This window comes from Lepeophtheirus salmonis, chromosome 5 (genome assembly GCF_016086655.4).
Source record: "Lepeophtheirus salmonis chromosome 5, UVic_Lsal_1.4, whole genome shotgun sequence".
NCBI classification, from domain to species: domain Eukaryota; kingdom Metazoa; phylum Arthropoda; class Copepoda; order Siphonostomatoida; family Caligidae; genus Lepeophtheirus; species Lepeophtheirus salmonis.
In genome coordinates, this window is record NC_052135.2 from 18,173,561 (window position 1) to 18,194,112 (window position 20,552).

Here is a 20,552-nt window from a genome sequence, read left to right on the forward strand (position 1 = left end):
CTGAGCACAAAGATTTCCCAAACCTAACACAAAAATATGAAGACATAATTATTATGCTTGTATCTTTTTTGTTTTGTTTTTGGAAATCCCCATTTAGTTTATGATATCAACACTAATTGATTAATTTATTAGTGATGGAAAAGCAAATTATATATGTATATGTAAATTAGACTGTCCCATTTTTGCCTGAATACTTTTCTCCCCAAGCACAAAAGCCAAACAATCAAAAACTGAGTTCGACAAAATTGCAAGCAGGTTTTTTAAGTTAGGAAAAATGGATTTTTGACTCAAAAATTGTACTTTTTATATTTTTTAGTATTTGGTCAAACTAGGACAATGGTAAATTACCCCAAATGGGGTAACAGGGGCGTCCACAGGGGCTGTAACCCCCCCCCTCGAAAGGATTTTTTTGCTTTTTACTATAAATTTTCTGTACAAGAATTTTACTAGCTAAATTAGGTGTAAAATTTAATTTTTTTGTATATAGCTATGGATTTTTGATTTTTTTTCCAAAAAATACAATGTTTAAATTTTTTTTCTGCGAAATTTAATTTTTTAAATTTTTTTCTCGGAAATTTAATCACAAAAATTATATTTTTATAAATCTATGAACTTTGGGATTTTTAAAAAAAAAAAATTATTATTGTCAATAGCTATTAGCGTTTTTTTTTTTTTTTTAAATATTTTTGGATTTTTTTTTGAAAAAAGTTCCAAATACCACCCCCTCAAAAAAAAAAAATATATATATAATGTAAATAATCCTGTGGACGCCCTTACACTAGATTGCGGTAAATTAATTTTACTAAAAGTTCTTTTGAGATAACGTTCCCAAAATATTTAATTTTTCCAATTTTTTTGCAAAAATGAAATTTTCTATGAAGAGGTATCGATTTTAATTTTTTTTCCAAAAAATTTAATATTTGAAATTTATTTCCGAAAAAATTAAGTTTTTGTGAAAATATGTGGATTTTTGAAGAAAAAAAATCCTCATTCCCTTCCTCCCAAAAAATCAAAAAAAAGAAACAAAACAATAATAATATAAGCCTGCCGATACCTCTGCATTAGTTTGGAGTAAATTAATTTTACTCCAAGTATTTTTGAGGTAATGAAAAGAAAAAGTTCCTTGACCTCTGATCTAGAATGTGCTCAAAGATTTAGAATTTCCCTGTTTTATCAAAGATATTATTCCTCCTTTTTTCAACAACTATCACAATTCAACTAGGGTTAAATTGAGCTGATCAATTACATAGCACCAAAAATCATGAAGCACAGCGTAGACGACCCCTTAAATGTTTAGAAACATACATATTGTACAATATTTTTGTTTGATAAACCAAATATTAAAAGTATACTAAGTACAACTTTTGACTCATAGCATCATCGTATTTGACATAGTACAAGAATGACCAAAAAAATGACCAAAAGAATGACCAATTTTGAACCAAAAATTAGTTTTTTTAACTTTCCTATTACACTTGTCGGTCCTCATAGAATATTAAGTTGATCCCTCGTCACTAGCCATGGGAGGATTTAAAAAAAATCTAATCCAGATTCTTTAATATATTAAATAATAGTTAAAAATACCATTTCACTATCGGGGGTGTCCACAGGATTTGGATTTAAAAAAAAAATCAAATATACGATTTGATATATACCTTTTTTCAAAAGTCTACAACTATTCACAAAAACTAAGTCCCCCAAAAATATACTCCTGAGAACGTCCCTGGGGGGATGCATGCGTTGTGGTGGAAGGGAATATGAAGCCGAAAACGAGACAGTCTAATGAACATCTATTAATGTAATATGTTTATGTATGCGTATATAAACATACAAGTCTAAAGTTGAAAAATGTACGTAAATGTTATTTTAATGATTCCAGAGAAATTCCCAGAAAACTCAAGAGTGGATTGATTAACAAAATACTATCTTTTAAAGTGGTTGGAGTATGTACATTGTACATACAAAAATGTTGAAGTCAAACTTTCCAATTGTAGACTTAAGATTTGTAATAGCAAAATAAAATAACCACTAGGGAGTCCGCAGGGGTGGGCTTATAGAAAAAATTTTATATAGTAAAGTATGGAGCGGAGGAAAAATTCCAAAAACCGAGCCTCCCTGTCATGTATTTTATTTGTTTCCTTGATTAGATGGGTGGGATGATTACCCCGGTTTTAGATTTCCTTGTTTTTATAAATGTAGTTAGTTTTATCCTTTTATATAAGTACGTAATCTTTTTACCTTTTAGTACTGAATTGCTCTTATCTCGAGAATATACCCTTTTTCTACATAATCCTTCAAGTCTCCCTTTTTATTCATATCTATTTTACGTTCCATCATAATACATAATCCTCCTTAAAATATAATTGCATAATATTTACTCACTATAATTGCTAAATATTTCAATAAAATGGGGACGTTACCCCTTAGAGTTAGAGAGAAAAAAAGACAGAGGGAAATTCCCTGTATTTTGTTCAAACTTCTTGATGAATAATAACACATTATAAAAGGCCTATAAGAATATTTAAAAAAAATTAGTGAATTATTTTTGGGTATTACAAGGGTTCCTTAGATGTATTTGCCCCTTTGGAGGTATTGTTGAAGGATCTAGGAGTAACCTCAAATGCCCCACGTAACCTGTGGGCTTGAGACTATTTTTTGATACTACAGGGATTCTTTGGATGTATATGATGCTTTGGAAGTGGTTTTTAACTATCTCACACTACCCCCAGTATCCCGGCCAATTTAGTTTGTGAGCCTAGAGGGGTTCCTTGGATGAGTTGCTGGTAATTTTGAAGGATCCAGGGGAACTCCCAAGTACTCCAACTCAAGGGCTTGGAATTATTTTTTGGTATTAGTGGGGGTCCTTGGATGTATTGGCTGGATCCTTAAAAACTACCCCCAAAGTGTCACATACATCCAAGGAACCCTTCTAATACCATTAAAATAGTTCGCTAAAATTTTTATAATCTTATAGGGCATGCTAGTTCAATGTATACTTCTGTAATATAACTTCATCGAGCACATGTTGTTGAACATTTTTTTTTGAACACTCCTTCATAGCATATGCAATATAATCAAAATGGGATTTTTTTAAAGATTAAAATCGTTATTGGTGGAGTAAGGACAGTATTATATATTTTTACAATCCATAAGATCGCTCTGGTATTACGTCAGTACATGCCCTTTTATTTATTACCCCCCTCATCCTTCTTACCAATCATACGATCATCTTCTTAAAAAATTGGATTGATTTTAAAATAATGCAAGGAAATTGTATTGCAATTATATTACTCACACTTGAAGGTGGTACTCCCTTGGGGAATGAAATAAACAACTATGTTTATATAATTGTCATATATAATATAATGGGAATTTATAATGTGTTATTATTCATCATGAAGTTTGAACAAAATACCGGCAATTTACCTAACTGGCAATTTTCCCAAGGGCAGTTTTCCGGACACGAAAAAAAGGTATTCTTAAAAAAAGTTTACGGAAGAAACTCTTTTAATTGTTTTCCAAACAGGAGAAAATTTGATAAAGCCTTCCTCATATCGAAAGGATACTTTTTAAATAAAAAAAAATGAATTTACGAGTCTCCAAATTTGTAAATATATCCCTTTTTTATTCTTCTAAGTTATGCAGTATCGTATAAAATAAAACTATGTCTAAAGAAAGTACAAAGTGTCGTTACACTATGTTCAAAACGTGAGGCGCGCCATTTTTGCACTTGTTCTTATGAAAATAGCTACAAATACCCTGCCTGGAGAAAATTGCCCGTGGAAGATTGCCCTGGAGATAATTACCAGGGGTAAAACTTCATGATGAATAATAACACAATAAATTTGCTTAATATTATTTAAATTCAATCCAATCTTCTCAAAAATGGATCAGGAAGATTGGCTGGAAGGGGGAATAATTGCTTAGAAACTCTTAAAATATGGTTGAATACCCTCCGCCCTCGGATTGACCTTGGGCTAGTCTGGGATTGCTAAAAACCACCCCCAATTCATCCAAGGAATCCCTATAATACCAAAAATAGTTCCAAGCTCGCGGGGTTAACTAAATTCAACAATATTTTAAGGGGCCCTCCTTAACAATCCACTCAATCAACTTCTTAGAAGATTGGATTGAATTTTAAAAAATTGCAGGGGAATTGTATTGTAATAATTCCCACTTCACATTTGAGGGTACTCCCTCCCATGGTGTATGTTCAGATATTTGTAATAAATAATATTAAGCGAATTTATAATGTGCTATTATCATTCATCATAAAGCTTGAACAAAATACGGGCAATTTTCCAAATTGATAATTTTTCTCCATGGAAATTTTCTCCTGCAGAATCTTTCTCGAGCAATTTTCTCTTTTCTTCTTATTGAAAGTACTTCATATCTGAAAAGTATTAAAATAAGGTATTATTATCTCAATTATCATGAGATTCCTTAGCAAAAACAAAAATTCAAATAAATTAAATATTCATGGAGATATTACATGTTTAAACTGGTATAAATAACCATGTTGAAAAATCTACACTTTGGTTGTAATGATTTGACCTTATGTACATAGGCGCTACAAGTACAGATCTGCGAATCCCCTATTTTTTGGGCCATTTCAGTGAATAGATGAGGGAGCGTCTTCCAATTTTAATGAATTTATATCCCTTTCCATTCAACTATCAATAACTTGAGCCAATTTTATTTACTTCGTTTATTCATCCTGTGATGTCTGCAAGTGATTTCTTCAGTCATATGCAAGCCTTTCCATCCAAATTGGACAATAAAAATGATCCCGCTTTGACAACTGGTCAATAAATTTCAATTTGTGTGGTTAGACATTTCATACCAAAGTAATTCAAAGTTTTACACACAAAATCAGATCTATAAGTTTTCAATATACATACAAAACTATGTTTTAGCCAGCATCAAAGATAATAATTATAATTATACCCATAATCCTGGAAAAAAAAAAAGATGCAGTAATCTTCGGAAAAAATAGTCAAAAGGCTACCTCCTATAGACAATAAGAGAATGAACATCAAAATGAACGCTGTTCATATTTTTTTTCCCATTCATTCTTCAGTTTTTTTCTCTGTTCATTGCTCATTCGTTCAAAAAATGAACTGAAAGCCTGAACGCCGTTCTTTTATCCGTTCAAAGCCCATGCCTACTCTGAAATATGCATTATTACCTATCTGTAATTTGTTTTAAAAATCCATAATAAGATAAATATACATGAATTTAAAAATAATTACTAGTGATGAGACAAGTAATCAGAATCGGAGAATTGGGTCTTACTTAGGATTTTTATTTTTACATTAATTAATATCAATCAAGGGGCTTCGTTTAAAATTCGTGTCATTTCATACTCAGTCATTGAATAGATTATCAATTCAATCTGCATCATAACCATTCCTTAATGATCATTGGCAAGAGTTGGCAACAAAGAAACTACAGAAGGCCATCATATAACATTTTTTTTTTTTTTTCAAATTTGTCCTTTATCCTTTTGATAGTCGAGGTTGAGAAAAAGCTTTTTTTGTATATTTTTTTTTGTAAGAAGTGCAATAACTAAGACCCTAATGTATACATTTATTCTTTAAAAACAAAATACTCTATAGCTGTAATACAATTATAAACATCCGGTTCGATTTTAAATATAGAAGAAGATGAAGGGGGCTCATTAGCTATAAAATGTCGAAAACAATTAGTTGACACGAATAATTTATATTCGCTCTCTGGCTTAAGAAGGACTTCAGCGTAAGCCTTCTGATTTATATTTTGATAATAATACTTTCTATTCCAGAATTTACAAAAGCGCAATATGTGTATCCCTTCCTCCCAAATATCTATTGTCACATTATCATAGGATGGAAGTAATGTGATATCGCCTAAAATTACAACGTCAGTAACTTTTATCTTAATTGAACTGGCATAACGCTTATCGGCAGGACAAAGTGTTACATTTTCGTCGTATAGAACATAGTCATGAGATATCCAAGGTAAGTATTTTCCTACAATGTAAATAAATATTCAATCTTAATCAACACTCTAAAGAAGCACATTGATTCACCTTTAATTTGATTTTTTTGTAATGAGGATATATTCACAAATATTTCTACAGTTTCGTCGGAGCTCAAGACACCCGAAGGAACAACATGCTCTGATACGTCCTCAATACTCATTTGATCGAAACAAATCTTATAAAAGGCTTCTCCAAGTACTTCTCTCTTCTTAGATCCTCGAACCTTTGATTCTTCGTCGTCTTCGGCATTATCATCGACTCCTAATTGAGCAGTTGCCCATTTGAGAGCAGCAATGAACGCGTCAATCTCGGAATACTTTAATTCCTTTTTACTAAGAACTTCATTAAGTGTAGGAAAATCAATCTCTGCAATGTGATCGGATTCAAAGGCAGACTTTGGATCTTTTGAAATGACATCCCAGCATTTATCTAAGAGCTTAGGAGTATCATACACTCGAATTCTGCTTATCAAGTAAATTGCATTGCTTGTTTCTACGATGCTGCACAAATAGTCAACACACTTATCAACTAGATATTCTATCATATACTTTTTAGAACAATACAAGAGCGGTAAAACATTTCTTTTGTTGAAGGTAATCCTATCAAGGTAGATATATGCTAACAGGTCCTCAAAAGTATCGGGCTCCACATCTGGAACTTCAATCTTCATCTCAGGATCATTTGACTCCATGAAAGCAGAGTTGAACATCTTATGAAATACGGGACTTGCAATACACAGAATAAATTTATGTGCATAAATCGTTTGGGGATCTACAGATTCGATTAAAAAATAGTGCATCAATTAAAATAGTCTCAGTTTGGCTTATGTTGGGCTCTATTTAATTCCTTTTCAGAAATATATTCAACACCAATTTTCGACTCTATGCATAGAATGCGGACTCTTGATTTCCATTCCTTCGTTTTTTGACCTATTAAGGGCTATCTATTCTATCTTAACATTAGTTAAAGGTTTTTGAAATGAAAGAAAGGATTGAATTAATATATGCCTTACGGAATTCAAAGAACTTTATTTATTAATTATTATTCTAAGGATATATTATATTTAGATAAATAATAAGAAATTCTTTTCGTTCCTTAGGACATTTATTGCACGATTTCCATTTCATTTAATAGCTAGAATACCCTTAGTAAGTCAGAATAAGGAAGAGAGAAAAAAAAAAAGAGTGCGCATTCCATATATGAGTCCTCTTTGGTTCAACTAAATAGCCAATGAAATTCTATTCTATTTGAGGCAAATTCCTTCTTGTTCCTTTTGATCCAACATGGAACGTGACATCGGAATCGACTGAGTTGAGGTAGAGAAATTTTAATCTTTCCGTCATATTTTTCTTATTCAATTGCCACTCCAAATGCTTTGACAAAGTTTTTTCGATATTTTCATTATGTTTTTTTTCTGATGAATCCATGTTCCCTCAAACTCATAGATACAAAGTCTAAATTGATATTTCAAGTCAAGTTACTTTTTTATTGTTTATATATTTTTGATAAGTTATCACTTAAAGGGTATTGGCAAAATTTATCAGTATTCCATATACAAATTCTAGATTATATTAGTCCAGGTTGTGTATTGAAATTAAAATGTTGATAAAAGTAATAAGTAAACAAATGATAAAATTTGAGAAGTATGCAGTAGCTAAACGACACTAAATCTATGTTTTCATAATATATAATATAGGTATATTACAAAAAAGAAGGTGCTCTAATCTTTTTTCTCCCCCACGAATTAAGTTGCTCAAACAGGTGATCGATAAGAAGTTTCGTTACGCATGAAACGCCATAAATATGTACATCTTTTTTTTCCCCATAAATTTGATCACTTTTTGTTTTTAATCAACAGAACTTTATTTATAAATACCACTTTACACGTGATTGAATTCAAACTAAATTTTCTAAGAAAAACAATACGTAAGTATACAAACATAGATTAACATTTTTTTTTTTCACATAACAATCAATTTTCATCAATTTTTATGGATGATATAAAACTCAAACATAAATGATTTAAAAGAACGAACTATGGTTCATAGCTGATTATTACTAATGAGTGACTCGTAATAATGTAACATCCCGATTTCTCTCTCCTTTCCTCTTCTCCGCACTCAAGGAAATGAGTAACATTTAAAATGATAATATAACAATAATTATCTAATAAAATCCAGATCCTTGTTCCTACTCGCTCAATACGACTAAGAATACAAGCGTGCTCATATACGTATGTAGTACCACAGGTAGCTAAGGGGAATGGAAGAGAAGGAATAGCTTTACATCATAAATTTTGTGATGACTTCTTCCTAAAGAAATTACAAAAAATTTACCTTAATTATGTTGATGAGGGCTTAAACTATATTGACATTGCAAAAAATCCGAATGGGCTTCGACGGTTTGGACCAAAAATGACCCTTCTATTAAATAGATATTTTTTTTAAATGCAAGAAAGCTTGAACATTTTTCTTTTCATTAGTGAAAAAATATATAAATTGGTTGAGAGTATCAGTTTTTATAAGATGAAATAGTTTGTAGTCGCTAATGAATAAAGGATTTAATGGACTGCAGATTTGCAATGCAGTTTTGGTCAAAAAATCCCACATTCTAGTTAACACATACTTTTTTTTTTAAAACACCTAACAAAGCTTGAATATTTATCTATTCATTAGGGGAAAAAATTTAAAATTGATTGACGGAATCCGTTTTTATAGATTAAGAAGTTTGTTGTCGCTAATAAATAATAGGACTATCTCTTTATCTTTAAATTAGCCTCGACATTTTGGACCAAAAATTCTTCTTCTAATTAATAGAGAAATTCTTTTTTTTTCTAACGTAAAGAAGCTTGAACATTTTTTATTCATTAGTGAAAAAAATATAACAATTGATTCAGAGCATTAGTAATTTTTTTGCAAAAATAAGGAATTTTTGCTTTTTACTAGAAAAATTAATATTTGACTTTTTTTTCCAAAAATTTAACATTTGAAATACTTTTTTGTTAAAATACATTATTTGAACATTTTTCTATCAAATTTAATTTTCTGTAAACAGCCAGGGATTTTTGAAAAGAATTTTCGAAATAATTTAATTTTTTACAAAAAGCTGCAGATTTTGAAAATTTTTTCTCAAGAAATTTAATTTTTGTGAATAGTAGTAGAATTTGAATTTTTTTTTTCCAAAAAAATTAAATTTTTAAGAATATTTATTGATTTTTGAATTTTTTTTTTCCAAAAATGTAATTTTTTGTTAACAACTTTGGATTTTTCAATTTTGTTTTCCAAAAATCAAGATCCCCCCAGAATATAGTCGTGTAGACGCCCCTGATTTTATAAAAGAAAAGCAAGTTTTGTTGAGATGAACAAGATTCTCTCTTAATCAATATATTCTACTTTTCTACACAAATTATTGATCAAAGTCTTTTGATTGTAATAACTGGAATAATGCCCATTGCATGATTAAGAGGAAGTTAAAGAAATAACACTTTAATACGAGTACATTACTTAGGTTGAATCCGTACAATCAAAAACAATTTATTAGTATTAATAATTATCATTACACAAAATTAAACTTTGCTCTTGATCAATTTAATGTTTTCAATACTTGGAGAATGGAGATGCATTGATTCACTTTTTAATAGTGTTGAGACTCTGTCCTAACAAGAAATATCTCCCTCCTCATCATTTATGAGTTGTAAAAATATGATGGAATACAGTTAACTTCATTTGCCGTTAAAAGGGGGTGATTTTATTGAGGGGTTGGTTTTTTTAATTTATAGTTTTTACAAAATCATAAAAAAGTTTTAAAAAAATTCGAAAATACATACTAGTCACAAAAAATTTAATTTTTTGACTTAAATTTCAAATATTAAATTTTGTGAATTTTTTTTTTTTGAAAATTAAATTTTTTTGAAAAATAAGTGATAGATAAAAATTCAAATATTAAAAAAAAAATTATATATTCATAGCTATTCCCAAAAAATTTAATTTTTGGAAAAAACAATTAATATATTAAATTTTTAGAAAAAAAAATTCAACTATCCCAAGCTATTAACAAAAAAATATTTTTTTGGAAAAATGAAATTTCAAATATTATTTTTTTGTTGAAAAAAAATTCAAAAAATCATAGCGCTTTACAAAAAAGAAATTTTTGTGAAAAAATTTCCTATATTGAAATTTGTGGAAAAAAGTTTCTAGTGAAGAATAAAAAAATCCTTAATTTGGGGGGAGGGGGAGGGGCTACAACGGACGCCCGTCCGTTATTGTATGTTTTTGAATCAGAAAGATCCATAGCGATTCTTTTGTAAGAACAATCCAAAAAAATTTTATTCTTTGGAACCGATGTATTTGCTAAGCTTATTTAAAGAACCAAATAAGTTTGGCAGACGAAAAAACATTACGGTCTCGATATTTTACCACTTTCAAATATAATCTATCAGTTTCCGATTATTTTATAAGGAAAATACATTTGTGTTTTTTTTTGTAATACAATTGTAGGTGCCTATGTGATGGGTTAGTAGTAATAATTTGTAGACAAGGGCTTTCACAAGATTATATATATATAGGTCTGCGCGTCTAAAACTGAACACTCTTTTAAAGTTTACGCCTTGAAACCGATTTATACTTCGAGGCAAGCTGCACCACCGTTTACAGCGTGGTAGCCAAAGGGACTCCTGAGGCGACCACATTGAATAGACATGTGTCTAAGACTCTTATCTTTCATGCTAAATAAATTAATTCGTCGACTACTTTAAAAATTACAGAATTATTCAACTATTTTTAAAAATTTCTAAGTGTTCAGTTTTAGAAGCGCACACATGTATATGCATTAATTTTTTTATAGATTTATGATTTTTTTAAAAATCTAATAGTTAAAATTTTTTTGAAAAAAAAATCCAAAATTTAAATTTTTACAAAAAATTCAAATATTAATTTTGTATTCACAAAAAATTACTTTTTTCTTAAAAAAATTCAAAAATTCACAATTATTAACAAAAAAAGAAAATATTTCAAATATTGAATTTTTTGGAAAAAATAATCAAAAGTCCATAGCTATTCACAAAAATTTCAAAAATCCAGAGCTGCTCACAAGAAAAGAAAAATTTCAAATATTAAATTTTTAGGGTAAAAATTTCAATTCCATAGCTATTCACAAAGAGGATATTTGAGTACTTATTCTAATGGTTGGTAAGTTAAGACGAGAGACCTAAATTACCATAAATTACAACTACTTTGACGAAAAAAGTAACTGTCTGTTTATGATATTATCAACATTACTTTTTGTTAAATGTTTGGCTGTAAAAATATTTATTTTAATCCACTTTTTAAAACACGTTTTTTTTGCCAACTTCAGACTCTCTTAATATACATATGTACAATGTACGTGCATAATTACTTGCAAACTTTATAAATCAATACATACTATTCATCAAAATAATCAATCAATTAACACTTGGCAAATCCTTACAGCCTTTAGAAATAACATGACTATCAAAAAATTAGGTTTTTATAAGTCAGAATGGGTGGGTTAGGATTGTCTTGCAGGCATGCATGCTCTCTCCAAACTTGTTATTATTTCTATTCTTCAACTATTGTTAGGGTAAACATGAGTCTAACTCGTTAATTGGATGAAAAAAAATGAAAAGGTTCAAGATTAGTAAAACAATAAAGTTTATCCTCTTAATAGTACTTTTGTCGTAAGTAATTTCAACTTTATACATTCACAATCAATGACACAGGGGAACAATTAAGGGGCGAGAAAATTTTGTACAAATGAATTGAAGACAATTTTCAAATTTTAACTTTTTTTCCAAACCTTTCAATATTTGACTTTTTTCCGTTTTCCAATGTCTATAGAAACTAAATATACAAGTCATGCGGATTTTGAACCGTGGCTATGCCTACTGCAAAACCCTTGAAAATTTATTGTTGGTTGCTCTAAAAAAAAGGCAAAAAAACGTGATTGTTTGTATTATTTTTATTATAGATTCCCAATGACTTATTGTATTGCATAGATATGGCTATCAAATCAAAGCCAATAAACTGTGCTTCTATTTTCATAAATATTTTATTAGCCCTTTATCTGTGCCCATGGGTAAATTTTACCCCAGATATCAAAAAATGCTTGTTTTATAATTTTTTTCCATTCCCCCCTCTTGTCTTGTTAGGTATTCTCCCAAGTTATTATTATCTTGACATATATGCATACAAAAATAGAATACAACAAAATAAAATTCAAAAAAATACATTTTTCCCTTCAATAAACCAAAAAACTCTACACTAAAAAACAATAAAATGTAACATACTAGAAATACATTGATTCTTAATGGTTTAAATTAGATTTCTTGAAACTAATTTTTTTTTTTTTTTTTCTGTGGTAGTCCACAACAGTTTCCTTGCTCTTGGTGGGTAGTAATACTAGATGCATAGTCACTCATGAGTTTTACACCTCCTTCAGCAACATCATTGGTCACTGTTAATGACTTAATAAACTCCCATGCTCCTCTATAGTATGAATTATTTTCCCAGGTATCAATCGCTGTAATAATTCAGTCACTTTTCAATCCGAGAGCGGTAAAAAAAAAAGAAGCGACTCAGGTCCTACTAATTCTGTAAGAGATGTAGCTTGAGTAATAACTGGAAAAACTGGCTTTCCTTTTCTATAACACTCCGGCTTTTCGGTTTTTGATAGCTTGATTGCCAGTTTTTGCTTTATTGGTGTGTTCATGCTCTTATATGAACTGACGAAGGTGAAGTGTACTCATTCCTGAGACAGATACAAGCCGTGATTCCTCATTTTCTTCAGAACAGAGGTTATAAGTTGATTATCAATAAGTTGATATTGAAGCATGTTCTTAATCAATTGCAGATCGTGGGAAGGAGCATCGGTGGCAAATTTTGCTGTTATTCAGTGTAAAACCAGAAATTGATTTATTTTTTCTAGTTTAATGATGTATTTGAGTACATTTGAAAACATGAACATTTTCAAGTAGAGCTCTGCTCCTTCTCTGATGACTTCCCTTAGAGATGTATTCTCTAGAAAGTTGTTTATGGCATTAATTAATTTTTTCTTCATGGGGTCCAAATATTTTTCAACATTGGCTAAATTTTTGGGATTGTCCTTATCTTGTTCATAACTTTGTTCAAGGGTATAATATATTTTTATATTGTATTCTATTTTTGTATACATATACGTCAAGATAATAGTAACTTAGGAGAATATCTAAAAAGACAGGAGAAAAAATATATGAAACAAACATTTTTTTTAATATCTGGGGTAAAATTTACCCATGGGCAAAAAAAAAGTTAATAACATAATGATATAAAATGAAGCACAGTTTATTGGCTTTGATTTGATACCCATGTAAATGCAATACAATAATCCATAGCGAAGCTATCAGCTGAGTTAATGAAATTAATTAAATGATTGGGCAAAACAATGGCCCAAAAGTAAGAGAATAAAATAACTTGTTAATATTGTGACTCTCTTAGAAAATGGACTTACATTTAACTTTCAATATTTGAATATTATCTCAATAGTATAAGAATCAACAGCAACTTTCTTCTAGACCGCTGTTTATGAACAGCTAAAATTTATTTTAAGATATTTCCAAACATGTAACCTATATATATTTCTTTTTCTATCTTATTACACTTTGAAGATAGGCGCAGAAACATCAATAGACTACAACAACATGCCGTTTTTGTGTTAGTGAGGTAACGCCTTGGGATCCGTCATATTTAAAATTTCGTTATAGATTCAATCGGACTTGATCGGCTTAGAAAAAATTACTTAAGACCGAACTGAGGCGTCGGACCGAGTCTCAACACTAGTAAATACATAGTATAAATGTGTAACTTTAATCAATCAAAATAAAATGTTGACATCATTATCTAGTTGGTAATTACATTGACTACGGAAGCTATTTTTTAATCATTTAAATAAAGTTGAATGAGATATACCTAGAAATGTTAAAATAAAATTCAATTTTAGTCCAACTTTTCGGATGTAAAAGCATCTTCTAAGATCTCAAGGGAAAATAGTTTTTAATTTCCATTGAAAAGCACCCCGCCCCCCCTACCCCAAAAATTACGTTTCACTCATGAATGCGTATTTTTAATAGATTTTCAAAGTAATAAGAAAAAACTAACAAATGTCGTGATCATTAAAGCCTTTTTATGCTTAAATCAATAGTTATATAATATTTTAAGTTTATAAAGTACAGTTTTAAGGTAACAAAAAAGGTCAAAAAATGCTACATTTTTATTTTAGGGTATGCACAAATTTGAGAGTGATCTTCTAATTAAATCTTCTGTTGTATTTTAATGAAAAAGTAGTTTTTTTAAAGTTTCAGTCTTCAAAGGTTTTTTTTTGACCTCTATAGCCATTTGAAAATGACTTTTTTTTTTAAATAACATTCACTATTTGTAACGAGATTCAGAAGTTTGAATTATAAAGTCTTGTTGCTGAATTTCAGAAGTATGAATTTCAAAAGTTTTATTAAGGTGTACACACTCATGGGTAAAAAAGTAATTTTGGCCAGAATTTTTTAAATTCCAGAGTACTTAAAAGATGCTTTTGCATCCAAAAAATTTGGATAAAATTTGATTTTCTCAATTTCATTAATCAACATCCCCCTACCCCTAATAATAATTACATAGATTACGTCCTCACATAAAGAAAAAGAGAGATCAAAACAATAATGAGGACAGACAGAGAAAAGTAGGCTCAATTACCCCCTAAACTTCATAATTTTTAGCACAACATCCCTACATATGTTTGCTATTATCCAATATATTCAGAGATTATACTAGTCTATGGTTTTTGCACAACTTGCATTTAAATGCAAGTTGTAAGTATAAAAATATAACAACAGTCCCTGTAACATTTTAAAAAATATCGATTTTGAGCTATAAATTTAAAAAATTAAGGTAATCATATTTTGAAAGGAATAAACAACTTGCCCTTTTGAAAGGTTTAACCTTTAACGTATTATAGTATATTAAGATATAATAAGATTTACATTACATTTTATATCACTGATCAGTGTTATCGATTAGAGAAATTCAGTCTCAAAGTTCTATTCAGGTCTTGCTTAAAAATATGTTGGATGTGAAGTTTAATTATATATACATATATATATATTAATAAAGCAAAGTTTTTCTGTATGTATGAAAAGATGTCAGCGGGCGCATTGTGTATAATGCTTCCTGATGTATATTATATACCAATATAGTATAAAGAAAAAAGGCTAGTATAATATACAACAGTAATGGGTCGATTACAAAAAAAAAAAAAACCCAATGTTGATTCCGATGCGGTTCCAATAAAGAACCTCGATGCCGGATCTGATTCCAATTCTTTAATTTTTAAATAATAGTTTTAAAATATCATTTTGCTATCAGGAGGGTCCACAGATTGGTTTTTGGATAAATTAAAATATTTCAGTAACAATTTCCAAAAATTAAATTTCCAAAATACTTAATTATTTATACAAAATTAAATTTTTCGAAAAAAAAATTGAAAAATTTAATTTAATTTTCAGAAGAAAAAAATTCAAATAACCTTGAAAAGTAATAAATAGATAAATACCATTAATAAATAAGAATGGGAATCGCAAATTAAACATTATTTTCCCGATTCCAGAAAAACACCGGGTTCTTCTATCCGATTCCATCACTAATGTAATGTTCCAAGGACGCTACCTAATACGGAAGTACTCGACCCGGAGGAAAGGCTAATGAAGGAGATGATTAGATTGGGGTTACAATCACACACTGAATTATATTTGTAGTGGATTTCTTATTTAAAAGGATGTACATAGACTCTGATAATAAAATATAATTTTTTTTACTCCATGATGATGTTGGGAATCGTGGCCTTCAAAGGGGAAGAGGATACCACCGTATTGTTTCCTGAAAGACTGAAAATCGGGGCCAATGAATAACTGGACGTCCTCGTGGAGGTGGTCTTTCCCTGGGGGAAGTTCAATTACCCCGAAGGAAACACCAAGTTTTTTTTTGTTTTTTTTTCGAGCTTGCTTTCATGTTATTAGAGAAAAGTTTTCATGTTTGTGGAGGCCTAATAACTTCTGATACCACTACTAATAAAGAAGTAGTACCAATTGAAAGAAAATTACAGGACTTGTTGAGACTGTCTCAAATTTCTCATGATTGAGTGAGTTTTTAATAATTTTGTTGAAATGATAGTAAAATAATTTATAATTCAAGTTATATTAAGTACAGGAAAAACAATGAAAAATTGACTGCACTATTTCAAAAATAATGTTCCTCAAAAACTACTGTCACTCTAAATATATATTTATAAAGGGTTTTTCAATAGGAACGCTCACATTTTACGTTGATAGGTTTCAAAAACGACATCATATTTGTTATTTTTTCTCTTTAACAGCTGAGATCAAAAATAATTGTAGTTTTGTCACACTCGAGCAACCCTTGCAAGTTATTAAAATTTATTACAAAAGTGGTGAGTCTTTGATCCAAACTTTAAGAGCGTTAAAGCCAATTTATGGTCAACGTAATCGACCTGCAAAATCAACAAATCAACGTTTGGTGAAAAAATTTGAGTCCACATACACGCTACATAATGTTCCTGAGCCTGTGAGACAAAGAAATGCACGAAGTGTAAAAAATATTGCTGCCGCAAGCGCATCAATTCAATATGACCCAAATTTGTCTCTTTCTCAATCGTTGGGCATCTCTGTGACATTGTTGTAGCGAATTTTGCGAAAAGATCTTGGCCTACACCCGTATAAGATCAAGTTGACACAAGAACTGAAGCCGTTTGACCACTTCAAACGTCGGGATTTTGTAAAATGGACTGAAAGAAAATTAGAAAATTATCCTGATTTGTAACATAAAATCATTTTCAGCGAGGAGGCACATTTTTGGCTCAATGGCTTTGTTAGCAAGCAAAATATGCGCTATTGGGCCGGAAAACCCCCACACGGGATTCATGAGGCGCACTTACATCCCCAAAAAAATTACTGTTTGGTGTGGATTGCATGCTGGCGATGTCATTGGGCCGTACTTTTTCGTCGACGATGACAATCGCCAACTTACTGTGAATGGAAATCGTTACCGCGACATGATAACCGGTTTTTATTGGCCTGAATTGGAAGATATGGACTTGGACGATATGTGGTTTCAACAAGACGGTCCCACTTCACACACATCAAATGTTACAATCGATTTATTGAAGAGTAAGTTTGGTGAGCGTCTTATCTCCAGAAATGGACCAGTCAATTGGCCCCCTCGCTCGTGGGATTTAACGACTCTGGACTATTTTCTTTGAGGTCACGTGAAAGCCCTGGTCTACACCAATAATCCATCGACGTTAGAAGAGCTCAGAATAAATATTCAACCCGAAATTGCTGCAGTTTCAGCCAATTTATGAGGAAAGGTAGTCGAAAATTGGGTTCAACGATTAGACTTCGTAAAACGTGCATGTGGTGGCCATTCAAACGACATCGAATTTTATTCATATGTTAACTTGAATGTATTTTCCCGGCAAATAAAGAAATCGTCGATATCTCAAACCGTTTTTGTTATATTTTTATTTAAACAGTGAGCGCTGTTAATGAAAAACCCTGTATTAAGGTAGCCAGACAAATTATATAAGTAGTTCAGCAATACAAATGTTATTTCGTTAAGAAATAAACTATTATTATTGGTGCATTTCTTGCAGTTTTTCTCATATTTTACCTAGGCTCCTGAAGCGGATGTGTATGAATGAGGAAATCAACGTCATATCATCCATTTGATTGATTAAATATCAGTTCAGATTTCACTTGTGAGTAGAAAACTTCTGACCAAAAAATCTATTTTTACTTATATTGATATTTTTGTCTTCCTCATTGGCTGGGTGTCCGCAGGATCATAAATGTATATATATATATAAATCAAATAAATTCAAAAATTAAATTTTTTGGAAATAAATTTCAAAAATTAACTTTCAAATCTTAAATTTTTTGAAAAAAAAAAATTCAAAAATCCACTTGTATTCATAAAAAAATGAGGAGATCAGAGTCATATTTATCCATTTGATTGATTACCACCACCTTTTGTGCCACAAATATCAGTTCAGTATTCAGTTGTGAGTAGAAATATAAAAAGACTTTTAAAAAGGTTTCGTTTATCTGAACTTTAGGCCTTCTTGTAAGAATGTATTCTAATGAGATTTTTTTTAAAAACAAATATTTATTTGTATTTCTAAAATATTTTTTCTGGTTTTTTAAATTTTTGTTTCATTTCCCTTTGACGTCATTTATGCCTTCATGTAGTTAGTTTTTTACTCAACTTCCTCCCCTAAGTGGCCATATATTTTGTGAATGTCTACTAAACGAAAGGCCCTTTATCTGTTCCTTTTTGGAGAAGGGGTATCAAGATACTTTAAAATTAAGGACGAGGATAATGTCGTTGATGATATTGTTGTTAGGAGGCTATAATGTATTTATTTAAGTAAATTTTTTCACATGCTGTAATAAAATGCACAAGCATTTCCTATTGACGACAAAAAGACGAAAAAAACACGACTTTGAAAAACAAAGGTCAAAAGATGTGCTGTGGCAAAGTGTAATGCGATATTCTTAAGAAGATGAAGAAACATACAAACAAGAATAATTAATATTAATGAGTGAAATAAGTAGTTGTTTTTGGTCGGTCTGCTACTTTGTTACTTACTTACAGCCAATCAAAGCAGGATTAGTTAATTCAAATCTTGTTACATAAATAGATACGATGTATTACACATCTGTATAATTACATACTCGTATGTAGGGGGAGACCGGGAAAAATTGAAACACGGTTAGGTTGATACAGTCCTTTCTTACTTTACCCTCTTACACATCACAATTAATATAATGACGATTATTGAGGACTTTTCTTCTTTGGATGTAAATCGAAGTGACCAAATTTCTTTATGAAAAAAACTTTTGAAGGTATTTTATAAATATCGATCTGCATTTCAGGCTAGTTGCAAGATAAAGCCCTATGCAGGGCTCTGAACTGAACGCAAAATTGACTGGCATTCCATGGAACGTGTGTGCAATGAACGGAATTGAATTTTTTATTCAACGTTGTACTCTAAAATTCAGATTTTAGCGTTCTTTTCCAATAGTAGTTATACAAAATTCACGAAATCACAGTTTCTATATTATTTTAGTTTTTTAAATATGATTTAAAGGGGTGATAAAGCAAAGAAAGACACAGACTTGGGGTACTTATTTTGTTACAAGGGCCCCTTTTTGAAGGCTCTTATCCAACATGAAAGTTTCTAGTACTCTACTTTAACTCAAACATATCAACTTGACCAGTTCAATAATTTTGAATCATGGGGCTGAGGCTCGTCATTTGGCCGTGAATATGAGCAAATGGGCAACAAAAACACTAATAAATTCGGCTCCCGTGTGTTGCAAAGGCCTCAGATACATATAGTTTCCTTCAGGGTAATTGAACTTCCCCCAGGGAAAGACCACCTCCACGAGGACGTCCAGTTACTCATTGACCCCGATTTTCAGTCTTTCAGGAAACAATACGGTGTCATCCTCTTCCCCTCTGAAGGCCACGATTCCCAAAATCATCATGGAGGCTGGGAACTTAGTCTGATTTACCAGTGGAACCTCATCAACCCCGTTGGTGAGGTAGCAGTCGTTCCTGGAGTTTCTCGACTAGTCCATTGTCCAGTTTTTCTTATATTGTGGCTGTTCTTGGAGCGAATGAAATTGGATATACTTTACTTTATGGTCTCCATCTCGACGATGAATGCGCTGATTTTAGTGTGGTGTAGCTCATTTGAACGCTAATATTCACCGGATAATTTCATAGAAAGATCTTGAAACCTAGTTCTCAAATGAGGCCTCCCTAAGACTATCAAAGTAGAAAGTCGGGATTATGGTGTCAAATATTGATGACACAATACTATTGTAATATTTAATTGTTTATTATTTTTCAGAGAGTACAAAAATAGGACTGGAGTCTTCAGTCCTAAATAAGGACCGACATAACACTACATCAAAGAGTCCTCCCAGTTCTGGTGTCACAACTTCATAGTGAAGAAATTAATTGTGTGTTTTGTAGTAAAAAAGATGACTGAATTTGAGTGTTCTTTATTTCATATCAACAGCGCATCAATGAAACCTCTCATATTTACAGCTTTCAAAGTTTTGCAATTAATATTTTTTTTGTGTTGATTAGATATTGAAATGAACATCTCTGAAAAAGTATTATGTAGATGATTACTAATGAAATGTATATACAAAAGATTTAAGCAAATTATATTTCTTTCAAATTAGGCCTAAGCCCTGACATTATTATTATTATTTCATGAAAGAGTTCTTTCATGAGTTTCAAAGAGAGTGTCCACTTTTTGACGTCTCAATTAGGTAAGTCTTAAAATATGGAGAGTAGGAAATCTATCTCCTCACACCTTTTTTTTTTTTTGCATATTTGCTATATAATATTTGGACATCAAAGTTCTCCAAATGTTGTCATTTGGATTCAGCCATTGATGA

At 30.7% G+C, this 20,552-nt stretch overlaps 1 protein-coding gene and 1 long non-coding RNA gene across 3 annotated transcripts; one reads left to right on the top strand and one right to left on the bottom strand.

Moving 5' to 3' along the window:
* Nucleotides 1-5,569: 5,569 nt before the first annotated feature.
* Nucleotides 5,570-7,583, bottom strand: LOC121118221 (BTB/POZ domain-containing protein 3). Its single transcript, XM_071888335.1, has 2 exons — nt 6,071-7,583; nt 5,570-6,011 (listed from the first exon to the last, which is right to left on the bottom strand). The coding sequence occupies exons 1-2, from the start codon at nt 6,819-6,821 to the stop codon at nt 5,590-5,592; spliced, it is 1,173 nt and encodes a 390-aa protein (XP_071744436.1). The 5' UTR covers nt 6,822-7,583; the 3' UTR covers nt 5,570-5,589.
* Nucleotides 7,584-11,155: 3,572 nt separating this feature from the next.
* Nucleotides 11,156-20,332, top strand: LOC121118828 (uncharacterized). 2 transcript variants are annotated; one of them, XR_005864580.2, is made up of 3 exons: nt 11,156-11,717; nt 15,668-16,198; nt 16,433-20,332. It is a non-coding gene; the product is annotated as an uncharacterized lncRNA (long non-coding RNA). The 2 variants fall into 2 exon arrangements; XR_011780032.1 differs by lacking the exon at nt 11,156-11,717 and having other exon boundaries at nt 12,211-16,198.
* The last annotated feature ends 220 nt before the right edge of the window (nt 20,333-20,552 follow it).

Excerpts from the sequence above, each read along its gene's own strand:
- LOC121118221 (XM_071888335.1), bottom strand. The coding sequence starts at position 6,821 with ATGCACTATTTTTTAATCGAATCTGTAGATCCCCAAACGATTTATGCA. Across the intron at positions 6,012-6,070 it reads ACAAAAAAATCAAATTAAAG|GAAAATACTTACCTTGGATA; the intron begins GTGAATCAATGT and ends TTTACATTGTAG.